We start from the raw sequence: 13,030 nt of genomic DNA on the forward strand, positions 1-13,030 counted from the left end.
AGCTTGGGTTGGATCTCAGGCTGTGTAGACCAGCCCTAGGCTTCAGAACCCCATCTCCAGCCCAAGCTACTACATCAAAGCACTGCCCACACAGCTATTTTTATAGTGCTAACTCAAGCCCTGCTAGCCCAGCTTTGTTGACCTGGGCTGAGAGTCTCCAAAATGCTATGTAGACACACCCTTGGACTGTACGCTGTGAACCTGTGGAAGATTCCAGGTAAAAAGACCTGGCAGTGTCTGCTTAGAAGAGAGCAGAGAGTGTTTAAAGGAGCACAGAGTGGGCTGAGGGGAGAGACTGAGCAGAGCCCAGGAAGGGCTGAAAAGCTGCCCCCCCCCCAAGGTGATGTGGTGGGGGCATGCAGGGTTATCTGCGCCGCAGAGTTGCTGCTTGGCTTGTATTGAGCATGCTTGCATAGACTGAGCATATTCAGTAACATCTGCTGAAGCCACTGCCCTCACTTTGCCCCCGCATTATTGGCAGATACGGGTCCTCTTTGATTCACTCTGTGACCAGAGGTGGAATTAGCAATCCTTAACCTCGCTCAGATACAGATACCCCCAAATCCTAGTCCCTATGAGTCTGTGTTGTCCTCCCGCTTACAGAGTTGTAAATTAGGAGAAACTCTGATGAAGTCAGTGGAGTGGCATGAATGTAAAATGGAGTGTGAGGAAGGCCAGACCAAGGGTCTGTACTGCCATGCTTTTTCTTAGCACGACTCTGACCTGTGTGTATCTACCTGATGTCGTTTAGATCGGTTGGATTTCCAGCTCCTCAGCATCCCACAGATTTAGTCAGGGCTAAAATAAAATGCTGCTTGTTACTTGCTTTCGGTTTTTGCTAACAGTGAAGTCTCATGTAGCATTTGTTATTCTAGAAGGGAAGGGGGCAGGCAGTTCTCTCACCAAATATCACCGTTAGCATTAGAATACTTACAATACCTATTCCCCTAAGCTCTACCAGGCACTGAAATCTCTCTCTTTGGAAGCAGTAAAAATATGCATAAGTACAGATGAATTCCCTTATGATTTACAGAGTCAGAAGCTTTAGCTAAGTTGATGAACACCATATGAAGACCACGGTTTTGTTCCCAGCATTTTTCCTGAAGCTAATGAGGTGTGAAGATCATGTTTACAGTGTCCCGTCCAGACTGAAATCTACCCTGAGACTTGGAGAAGATGGTTTCCACAAGATAGGCATTAATTCTATTCAATCTGGAAACTATTCAACTGTGGACATTTTGTTCATCGTTGGGATGTCCTGCAAAGTTTATTTCTGTCCTTTCATGATGGGGTGATGGCCAGAGTGGTAGAAAATGGCAAGAGGTCAGACCCCTTTCCAGTCACCAATGGTACCAAACAAGGTTGTGTGCTGTTTCCTGCACTCTTTTCCATCCTTCTTTGAGTTACGCTTATGGATGCATTTCATGACACTGACAGAGAAGTAGTTACCCAGTTCTGCACTTATGAGAAGTTGCTCATAGGAAAGTGGCAGATTTACTCATTAAGGATCTTTTACTCAGTTGATGACATTCAGTTTATAACTGATCACTTCACTTGTGCAGTTAGTCGCTTTGGTTGTACAATCAGCCTAAAGAAAACTGAAGTATTGTACTGGGAGAGATCGTGTCTACACCGTGATTAAGATCAATAACACTTCTCTCAGGTCCATGGAGAAGTTTGCTGTGTAGGGAGTATGCTGTCACAGAATTCCACAATTGATTATGAGATTATCCTTCTCATGACCAAAGCCAGCTGTGCATTCAGAATGCTGTTACAGCGCATATGGAATGACAAGGGCATCAAATTAAACACTAACCTAAATGTCTATTGGGCAATCATGCTCACAATGCTTCTATATGGTTGTGAGACACTGACATCATATTACCATCATATTAGGAAACCTGACCAGCTCCATAAGCAGTGAAGTCAAAGTTGAAAGAATATCAGGTTGACCCCAGCAACTGGGAAGTAACAACCCAAGATGGGGGAAGATTTGTCATGTCGCTGTTAATTGTTTTAAAGCCAGGGGCTTTAACACCTTATGTGAAAAATGTGCACAGCACAAAGGATACAACAGCCTACAATGGCCAGGGACATTCTTGTCTGCCTCACATGTAACTATGTTTGTGGTTCTCGCATAGTTCTGACCTCACATATACGTATTCACCAATAGTGTTTGCTGAATCCTCTCATGTCAGCACTGTGAGATTCCATCATCACAGATGAATTAGGACATCAATACCCTGCCTAGTTACTGGTGCGCAGTCCCTTTGACCAATGTGGACCTGTTATACATAAATGGAAGGAATGTAGCTGTCAGTAATCTTCTATTTGAGATTTCAACAGGAGCCCATGTAAATTTAACTTCATGCGTTAAAGAAAATCATAATCTATGTCCCACAAGGATAAAAATAGCATTGAGGTACCTTTTATACATAACCTGTTATACATAAAACAGGAACCTGTTATACATAAAAACTCCTTGTGAGACCAATGTTTATATACGGTGACTGGGCAAGAAGCACTATTCGCCTGAGTTTTGCCCCATATTAACTATGGGAATTAAGTGAGGTAAGTACATTAATTGCTTTGAGATACCTGGAAGATGGGGCTGTGTAAGTAGAAAGTATTATTGTTGTTTCCAGTTCACGTATTAACTGTCTTTAAGTCAAAGAGCAAAATTATGACTGCTCATTCAGACCCTCTGTGCATCCACTCCATATATAGGACCAGCTGTGTGGAGGAAGATCCAGATTTACACTGTTGTAGCATTAGGGTGCAAACTAACAATTTGTGCCAGACTATGCTAGTTAACTCAGACTCTTCTGCCTTTTGAGCCTTTCCTGCTGCTAAGAGATGCCAGCACTGAGCTTTGCATATAGCAATAGGATTTCAGTGGGAAAACTCTGGTTTAATATATAAATAGCATGGCAGTCATAGCAACCACCTGATTAAGTCAAGATGGTAAAGATGGATAGGCAGGATCAAGGTCAGGCCAATTAAAATCCACCTGATTTCCACAGCGTTGCGCCAGCGAGTTGTGTGCTATAAACAATGGCACCAATGTTTACATTCTCCTGCAAATGGCTGAATATGCAGCACATGCTTTATTTGCTCAGCAGAAAAAATAAATTTAATCTTTGCAGCCCTGGTGCCTGCGTCTAAATGTGTAATTCAGCCCAATTTGCATTGCTTTTCACTGCATTCACGACTTTCCTCTTGGCAGAAAGGTACCTCAATGCTATTTTTATCCTTGTGGGACATAGATTATGATTTTTTTTAAAGCATGAAGTTAAATTTACATGGGCTCCTGTTGAAATCTCAAATAGAAGATTACTGACAGCTACATTCCTTCCATTATCAAGTGGCATCTCTTACAGGCATAGATGTCTGTACAAGGCCACTGTGTTGTAAGAGCACTCAGGAAAGAATATTGTTTTCAGTAGAGATATTACAGAATAAAGAAAAATAAATCTCAAAATGGCAACCAAATTGGGAGACTCACTATATATGCAAACAGAACTATATTTTTGAAGGGCCTTTAAAATACCTATGCATAATTTGGAGGTGCAACTGTTTGCATGTGCTAGGGTGACCAGACAGCAAGTGTGAAAAATCGGGATTGAGGTGGGGGTTTAATAGGCGCCTATATAAGAAAAAGACCCAAAAATCGAGATTGTCCCTATAAAATCGGGACATCTGGTCACCCTAGCACGTGCCAAAGCCAAGTTGGTGCACACAGATTGGGGAATTATACACCCAGCTGCCCGTTTGCACATTCAGATGTCCAATTTTTGCACAAGTTTGCTTGCACAAATGTGGGATTTTGCATGTGTGAATGGAGGACCCCGCAAATCTGACACCCAGAGTTTTGGAGCCCCTTGGAAAATGTGGCCTCAGAAGTTTGGATGGTTCAGAGAATAACAGAAACTAGAGACGGAAAGACCCATTGCATCATCCCATGCGTCTCCCATTGGCCAATGCAAGACCCATGCAACTGACTTTCTCCACTTCCCTTGAGAAACTGTCCCACAACCTAATATATTCCATTGTTCTTTGCAGGTTGTCAACTAAATTACACTCTGTCAGAAATTATTTTATAAAGGTTATTGCTGCATATTGGTTAAATGCCAATAATGTGCTGTGCAATACACAAAAATAAAGATCTCAACAAATCCTTGCAATGAGGTGTGGGGAAGGGAGTCGTTAATGATGAGAACATTTTGATGAGACATTCTCCTCTCCCCACAACAACTACTGCATCCAAGAGTTGCTTCAGAGGCTTGAATGTGGGTATAAGAGGCTCTCTTTTCCTCATCTGACACTTTCTTCTTTTTATGTTTATGAGTACTATTTTTTTTTTGTATTATGAACCCCAATCAAGGGTCAGGGCCCCACTATGCTAGGCACTATAGATGAGATTTCCAAAAGAGCCTAAGTAATTTAAGAGCACAAGTCTCATTGACTTTCAGTGGGACTTCTGCACCTAATTCACTCAGGCACTTTTGAAAATCTCAACCTATACAAACAACTCCTTAAAAGGCTATGGAGATGAACATGTTTCCCAAGAAGCCCTTTCTAATTCTGTTCCCACAGGTTTGTTGGCAGGCTCCCTAACCCTCTAGAAATCATAGCAGCCTGAAAAATGTCATCCTGGCCTTTTTCCAGATTAAAGGTTTCAATGCCCATGTGCTTAGAGGGCAATTTTTTGCCCTCTGTTCTATGAGCAAAATAGTAGGAGGAACAAGTGGAGGATTCCTGAGCCTTTTTGCCTGGGGGAGATAGGAGACAATATGGCCACGACTTCCCCCAAGCACTTACATTCCCAAAAATCTTCCCTAGTATCAACTTTGCAACTTCCTGAGCTACCCATATTTTGGGAAAATGCCCTGTCACATCTCTAGCTGCGAACCAATAAATCTGAAATGTGATGATGACATAACTGTAAAATGCATTGGCAGAAAGCGCTCATAAGTCTTCTCCATCCCTCATTTCCATGACTGTGATGTGATTCTGATCCCATGCCACAAGCTTTTTTAAACCATATTTGTGCCTGTTTATGCATGCATTGTAAACCCAGCTAGGACAGGGAGAACAGTTTAACTTAAGGAAGCTTTATTTTTCCAAACATTTGTGGTAGCATACATGTGTGAAGTGTTAACCTCTTTCTTTGCTTACATACCATAGCAAGTAATAATAATATTTTACATTTATATAGCACCTTTCAGTCCTATATATCCCAAAGTTCTTTACAAACTAAGGCATCCATTGCCACGGGACCTACAACAGCTATGCATCTCATTCAGAAGATCCCTACACAGGAAACTGTATGTATATTATGCACAAAAACCTATGTTAAAAACGTTATTACATTTACAAAGTCAAGCATTCAAAAGTTAAGAAATGCCAGTATTAAGATTGCCTGTGCAACCTTAATTTGGCTCCCTTGTGCATATGCATTGATACAGTCTTTAATTACATGATCATGTAGTGTTTTTTTCCATGGCTGAAATGTTTTGGCTGACAATTTGCAGAAAAATTCAGCCTAAGGCTGGCGTCTGGCATGCAAAATTTCAGCCCAAATGGTTAAAATTTCATAAATTGAAAAACAATTGAAAATAGGATCTTCTAACGGGAAGAGTTGAGCAGCCTTAGCAGTGCTGCCAGCCCCACCTATAATGTAATACCATAGACACAGAAACTGTTGAGTGCTCTGCTGAGATTTGAATCTGGGATTGCAGGTATTTCACATCTGAGACTCAGGTGTTGTCTAAACACAAAGTTGCAGCAGTTTAACTAAAGGTGTGTGTTTTCAAACTAATTTAACTAAACTGGTGCAGACCCCTGTGAGGGCACTCTTAACTCAGTTTAAACCTGATTTATATCAATTTAGCTTATTTCAGTATGGAATAGACTTAAGCCAAATTGATATAAGCCAGGTTTGCATTGATTGAAGAGTGTCCGCATAGAAGTTTGCCACAGTTTAACTAAATTGGTGCACCTTTATGTTTAAACAAGGCCTTATGTCACTGAGCTATTCCTTCTACATGCAGTCACAGCAGACTACTTGTTCTAGAGGACCAAGAAGAAGTTAGAGGCTGTTTGAAAGTCCTGCCCCCACAAGGGGAGAACCAGATTGGAGTTCTGACCTGTCAGTTTACTCAGTGGCTGCAGGTGTCTGACAACAGAAGCCAGCAGTTAGAAAGCTGGAGCCAGCCACTTCTGGTGAGGAGGAAATAAAGAAAAGGGGCTGTACAAGAGAGAGAATGTTCCAAAGTCCATGAACATGGTGGGTTAGCAAAGTGAGAAGCTAGAACTATGGTGGATCTAGAACTCTGAACTCCAGTTTTGAGGGGATAAAAACAGGTGTGTGAGAAAGGTCCAATGACAGATTGTGAAACTGAATTATTTTGCAGTGGAGTCCAAAGACAGGGAAGGGTGATAAGTAAGGGTTGTTAGTGAGTTTAAACAATTTAATAGCCCTTTTTGTGTTAAGAATAGATTAAAAGAGTGTGAGCACATCAGCCCAAGGTTGGAAGCAAAATCACCATGGGGGATAAAAACCCAGTTTTATGAGCTAAGTTGTTGTCTCAATTTCAGCCTGTTGTAAATGTTAAGTGTAGTGTTCCCAATGAGGAGAAAGAAAGAAAGATCTGGGGAACAGAGGAGCAGAACTTGGGACAGGTCCCAAGGTAGAGCTGGAAAAATCTCAGGACACAGGTGATAGGATAGCAGAGAATGGTAAGAGTGCAAGAAAACCATGGGCCCTTTTGTGGGCAGTCTCAACAGAGAAGCCCAGGACTGAAAGGGCCATGAGACAAAGCTGAGCTGAAAGATGTAATTTCCAGCTCAGAGCTGAAAGATGTAATTTCCAGCTCAGAGAGACCAGTTCTGATCAAACTTATGCACTAAAAATAGAAGTGTAGCTGAGGTAGGATGGGCTATCCGCCCTGACTATGATCCTTCTGAAACCTTAGGTAGATACTCAGGAAAGCTAGTCTCTCCGGCTGCTTGTGAAGTCTCAGCGATGCTGCTCTTTTTAGCACATTAGCTCTATCAGAGTTAGCACGGATCTGTCTCCTCAAGATGGAAATTACACCTTCCAGCTGGAGTAGATGTACCCACTGAAGGATTTCAATGTGTTAGGCTGTGGATTTACTGTCCATTGTGAAGAAGCTCTCAGTACTACTGCCATGTTGTATCTGGCTTGCAGATAAACAGAGGACTTCAGTATCCAGGGCTTTCAATCCAGCACCTTTTACCAGTGCTGAAATCTACAAATCTATTATATTCATTTAAAATTTGACACGTAAAGAAAGATAGTAAGAAATGAAACTCTTTCCTGTGATTGACTCAGGCCCAAGCAATTGTAATGTTTCTGTGCCTGCAGTGTCTAAAAACTGTAACACACAAATAAGGATTAGAGGCCTGTGAAAGGATTAATAAAGAGAAAGAAAGGAAAAGGGTCTGAGAACCTGTGTGTACTTACCTGTCATGTGTGGGCAGGTCATTGTGTGTGTTTGGATATGCAGACTTATTAAACGAATAAAGCAGAATCAGAAGAAAACTCCGCGGTGTTTCTTCAATGCCAGTTTAAATGGTGTCCCAATACTGACAAAAAGAAACTCGGTCCTGCCCTCAAAATGGCTCCATTCAGTCTGATCCTGCCTCTCCTATGCCCAAGAACATACTTGAATGCTCAGCTATGGGCCGTTCTCCCATTAGCAGCTTTAGTATTTTTTTTTATTGGCATCACAAACAGGATCAGAAGCCCAAAGCAGGATATGTAGTGCCCAAAAGGGGCACTCCCCACCTAGTGGCTGCTGTCCTGCTTTCTGAGCGGGGGAGCCACACAAAATTCAGAGTTGCAAAGAGCACCTTTCAAAGCCTCACCATAGAAAACAGAGTGATCTGGTGACAAAGGGAGGCTGCCATGTTCCTGACCAGGTGCTGAGCTTCCTGGTGACTCCAAGGAGAGGGTTTGGGGAAAAATTATCCCCGCCCAGAGTTAGGAGAAAAGATAGCAAAAAGGAAGAGGGGACGTCTGAGTTATAATAATATTTGATGTTGCCGGTACAGTATTGGCGAGGGAAGAGGGGAGGGTTAGGATTAAGAAAACAGCTGAGACTGGAGGGTTCATTTTGAAGGAAGATGCAGAGTCTGATTTGAATGTGGCTTTAAGGGTTAGTGTCGTTATGAAGTTCCAGATCTTTAAAGATAGTTAGGTACCTAACGATGTAGACAGGCACCCATTGGGATTTTCAGAATTGCCTAGATCAGGGGTTCTCAAACTTAATTGAATCGTAACCCCCTTCTGACAACAGAAATTACTACATGACTGTGACGTTCCCCTCTGGTCTTATCTGGACCAGTGATCTGCTAGGTCACTCCAATCCTTGACTCTGGGAGCCAGCCTTACCCTGCACTGCTGCGAGAACCCCCTCGCCTGAGCTGTTCGTGCACAGCCTCTGGCACATAAGCTGCTCCTTGGACTGTGCAACCAAATGACACTAGCCAATAGCTCCGGTCCCAGACACAACCCTCGGAACCTCCGTCTTGCAGTTTCCAGTTATACCCGCTGGATGCTGCAAGCTTATATGAATTCATCCATTTAACAAAGAAATTGATATGTACCAGGCTTGTTATCCCAAGGGGAGTCTCTGACATGCTTCAGACCAAACGCACTGCTTCAGGTAGAATAAACAAACAGATTTATTAACTATAAAGATAGATTTTAAGTGATTATAAGTCAAGGATAACAAGTCAGATTTGGTCAAATGAAAATAAAATATAAGTACGCAGTCTAAACTCTCAACCCTATTAGGGCAGCAACTAGAGTAAGCAGTTTTTCTCACCCCACTGGATATTGCAGATCTTAATATATAGGTTTGTTCCTGAAACCTGGGCCAATCTCCTGTGTTGGAGTCTTGTCTTCTTCTCAGTGTCTTGGTTGCTTGCAGCATAGGTGGGGGCAGGAAAAGGGCCGGTATGTGTCCACTCACTCTGTTTTATACTCAGTCCATGTGCTTGAGAAGCACAAGTCCAGGCATGCCTAGGGGGAATTGCTGAGACTCTCCTAGCAAGGTTGAACAATTTCCCTGGTGTGGCCTCATGCAGGTAGTCATTGCATTGTAGCTCCCTTGCTGGTTAATGGCTGTTGATGCACTGTTTGACACCCCGCCCAGGCGTTGGTTACTTTCCTTGCTGTTGCCTCTGGGGAGCTAATATCTGGCTGCTTTAGTGACCACCATACAACACAATTCTCATAACTTCATATGCATTAATGATCAGGGGCGGCTCTAGGCACCAGCAAAACAAGCTGGTGCCTAGGGCGGCCAAATCTAGGGGGCGGCAGGCTGGGCCGGCGGACCTGCCGCAGTCATGCCTGCGGGAGGTCCACCGGAGCCCCGGGATGACCGGACCTGCCGCAGGCATGACTGCGGAGGGGGCGCTCGTCCCGCGGCTCGGCTGGACCTCCCGCAGGCATGACTGCGCCAGCTCAAGCGGAGCCGCCGGACCCGCGAACCGTCCGCAGCCGCGGGGGGTCCAGCCGAGCCACGCGGGACCAGCGGTCCCTCTGCAGTCATGCCCGCGGGAGGTCCGCTGCTCCCGCGGCTCCGGGGCGCCTCCCGCGCATGACTGCTTGGGGCGGCCAAAACGGTAGAGCCGCCCCTGTTAATGATACACATATATGGATAGAGAAATGACTTTCAGCAGATCATAACCTTTCCCCTGATACGAGGCAGGTCTTTGGCGGCATTTCAGCGAAGAAGCTTCAGTGCCGCCGAAGACCCGGAGCGCCATCCCATCAGTAAAAGCGCCGCAGTGGGTGGCGCCTTTCCCCCCCCCCACTCCCCGAGTGAGTAAAATTAAAAAGGCGCCACTTGCACTCGGTAGGGGAGCAGCCTCTCCCCCGCTCCTCCTAGCTACGCTACTGCCTCCCCCACCCAGCTCTGCCACCCTGGGGTGGAGGAGCCAAAGCCTGAGTCCCACTGCCCTGGGGTGGAGGAGCCAAAGCCTGAGTCCCACTGCCCTGGGCGGGGGGAGGAGGGCCAAAACTGAAGATCAAGGGCTTCAATCCCAGGCAGGGGGCTTGTAACCTGAGTCTTGCCACACACAGCTGGAGCCCTTGGGCTTTGGCCCTGGGCGATGGGGCTCTGGCTTTGGCTCTGGGCCCCAGTAAGTCTAAGCCAGCTCTCACAACCCCATTAAAACAGGGTCCGTGAGGGAGCCCCTGGCTGCAGAGGGGAGCGGGGCCTGGGGGCAGGGCCAGGCTGCAGGGATTCCCCGCCCCCGCGGAGCAGCCAGGCGGTTGCGAGGAGCCGCGAGCTGAGCCCCGCGGAAAGGGCGCGGGCGGGTGTCAGCGAGGCGGGGCCGGCGCGAGAGCTGGGCGGGGCCGGGCTCCAACGTCCCGGCAGCCCCGATGTCCCGCCACTAGCGCGGGCTGGAGGGAGGCAGCGGCTGCAGGATGGAGCGGGACGCGGGGCAGGGGCCGTCCGCCTTCGAGCTGCCCAAGGTGAGCGGGCGGGAAGCACCGCCGGGCCGGGCAGCGAGCCCGGGAGCTGCCGCTCTGAGCCGGCTGCCCCCCGCCGCTGGATGCTCCTGGGTTCGAGCTGGGGGCTGCGACCCTCCCCTGGGCGGGCGGCTCCGCGATGGGGCGGCTCCCCTTACCCCGACACGTGCCTTCCCCCCGGGCAGTGCGGGGGGGTTCCCTGCCTAGAGCCAGTGGCCCCTACGCCCCCCGGGCCAGCCCGAGCCCCAGCGGCTGACGGGCGGCGCGAGCCCACCCAGGTCTCCCGGGGACACGCGGAACGCGGGGGAGTCCCAGCTGTGCCTCTCCCTTCAGAGGCGCCTGCACCGCATTCTTTGGAGTCGGGCTTGTATTTACCTTGGGTGGCTTTGCCAACCAGAAGCGACCCATTATGCCGCTAAGGGGTTGTGTTTTGTTGCTTCCACTTCCTCTTGCCCATCCTGCTGACTTCTTATTTTTACTGCGGTTAGCAGCACCCACATTGGGCTAGGCGCTGTCTGTGCCTGCACGAAGACGCTGTCCGGTTCTCACCCTAAAGGGGGCTGTAGTTGGAAGCCTGGTCTGTGACAGCAGAGCTGCAGTACCTGTTGCTGCTGAGAGAGTCGCTGACACAGCACTAACACAGCGTAACTGCAAGTGTTTGTAGTTTCCAACTACAGCTGCACCAGTTGTTGATGCCTTTTGATAGCAGTGAGTGATGTTTGTGGGTAGCCAAGGATTAGGAAAATAAGCAACATATAAAAAGATTAAGGCAAAAATAAAGCATTAAATGAGCTAGAGATTGATGAAATCCTTTTACAGCAGTCACCAGAAAATATATCCTAGAAGTACTGTTAGTTTATAGAGTTGATAAAAATACAAACAGTGAAGTGAAAAGTATCTAGCAGCACAAGCTGGCCTATAAAGAAAATTATGTAAGGGGTAAGATTTTGAAGTTTAGCTCATGGTCTGTTGTATCCATTCATCCTGTCTCCGTTTCCCCCCCCCCCCCCACCTTTTTCTTCTGTCCCCTCCCCACCATCCAAGACTGGAGGGCAAACAATGGTTTTTCAGACTCAATCAAGACAACTAAAAATCACAAAATATTGATGGTAAATTTTGCAATTTTAGAACTAATTTCCATATTAGAAAAAGTCTAAGCTAAGAGACTGAGATTTAAACCTTCTGTTAATCTGAGAAAGCAGGAAAAGCGGACGAGAGATGACCTTCTAGGAATGACCTGGAAGATTTTATTTGTTGACTACCCAAGCTTATGATATACCCATTAAGCCTCCTAGTGAAATCAGTGCTGGGAAAAGGTGTCAAATTGATGGTCATAGAGTATGAAGTCCTGTTTATTGGCAGACCAGGGGTACAGCATGGGCAGCAGCAGTGCAAGATTCCTCCAAGCTATCCTGCCATTGTAGCTCAGTGCTGACCTGGAATTCCCCCATTAGGATCAGAGGAGAGTTCAGTCTACATGATGCAATGTGATCCTTTGCCTCTTGGCTGCTCCTGCCAACAAAAGGGGCAACAGTGGTAGTATTTTTGGGTGGATACCTGTCTGCTTTGATCTGGACGGAGGCCACAAAATAACTGTGAGATGATACTTTCCAGTCACTCTCAGTATGAGTTCCAGCAGAGCCATTGATCTATAGATGAAATGCTGTGTAGATTATCAATCCCCTGAGTCATCCAGCCTCCCATCACCTTTATAACCACTATTTAAAACAAAGGATATTATAGAATGTTCTTCTTGCAGCACATTGAAAGAATAATTTACATTCCGTGTTAGATGAACATAGACCAAAATGTTGGCTTGGTCTTATTGAATTTAGATAAATACATCTTTTGTGTAAAGTGCAATATGTTTGAAATTAAACTGTTCAGAAATAAGCATAGGTTCTAAGATGATCTCAGTGTGTCTCCTTTAATGAAAAATAAAGGTCAGTACACACACGTGCGCACGCCACTTTCCTTATTAGCTTATTATTCTAAAACTTAGGCTTTCTGGAGAACCTCTAGCGGCCGAGTAGTCGGAGCTTATATTTTTTATATATATATTAGCTTCAGTGACAGTGTGCTGATAATCACATGTTGATAGGATTTTGGGATATGTACTAAGGATGCAGTGGCTTTGGGTTATAGTGTGTTTTTTGTTCTCTTAGAACCCTCATTGTTGTAACAGGCTTTCTGTTTCCAATTTTTTTTTCCTTATGTTTTGTTCAGTTCTTTGCTGGTGACGATATTCTGTCTGCCCAAAAATATCACACAGATCACAGCTGTAAAATGTACTTTGATATTTCACTTAGCCATTTGCAGTACAAATACATCTGAAGAAAGGTCATAGGTTACACTTTACTTATACAAATCATGGTGTTCATTGTGTTTATACTTGGACAGAAAACATAAAGAAGGAGGGGGAGAAGAGTAAAAAATAGATGCTTAGTTTCATATCCTTGGTCTCTTGCAGAGAACATCACCAAAGAAGCCACCTCCTGGCTAGCTTCTGATCTCAGT

General features: G+C 45.6%; 1 protein-coding gene across 4 annotated transcripts in view; it reads left to right on the forward strand.

The window, feature by feature from the left end:
• The first annotated feature begins 10,311 nt into the window (after nt 1–10,311).
• Nucleotides 10,312–13,030, forward strand: part of LOC120380751 (adenosine deaminase-like) — a 95,264-nt gene continuing 92,545 nt past the window's right edge. For 2 of the 4 annotated variants that reach the window (XM_039498689.1, XM_039498688.1), the window contains exon 1: nt 10,312–10,516. In XM_039498689.1, coding sequence (XP_039354623.1) covers nt 10,469–10,516 — 48 coding nt within the window. In that variant the 5' untranslated portion in view covers nt 10,312–10,468. The remainder of the gene's footprint in view (nt 10,517–13,030) is intronic. The other 2 variants (XR_005587855.1, XM_039498687.1) reach the window with 1 other exon arrangement.

This window comes from Mauremys reevesii, linkage group 13 (genome assembly GCF_016161935.1).
Source record: "Mauremys reevesii isolate NIE-2019 linkage group 13, ASM1616193v1, whole genome shotgun sequence".
Taxonomy (NCBI): domain Eukaryota; kingdom Metazoa; phylum Chordata; order Testudines; family Geoemydidae; genus Mauremys; species Mauremys reevesii.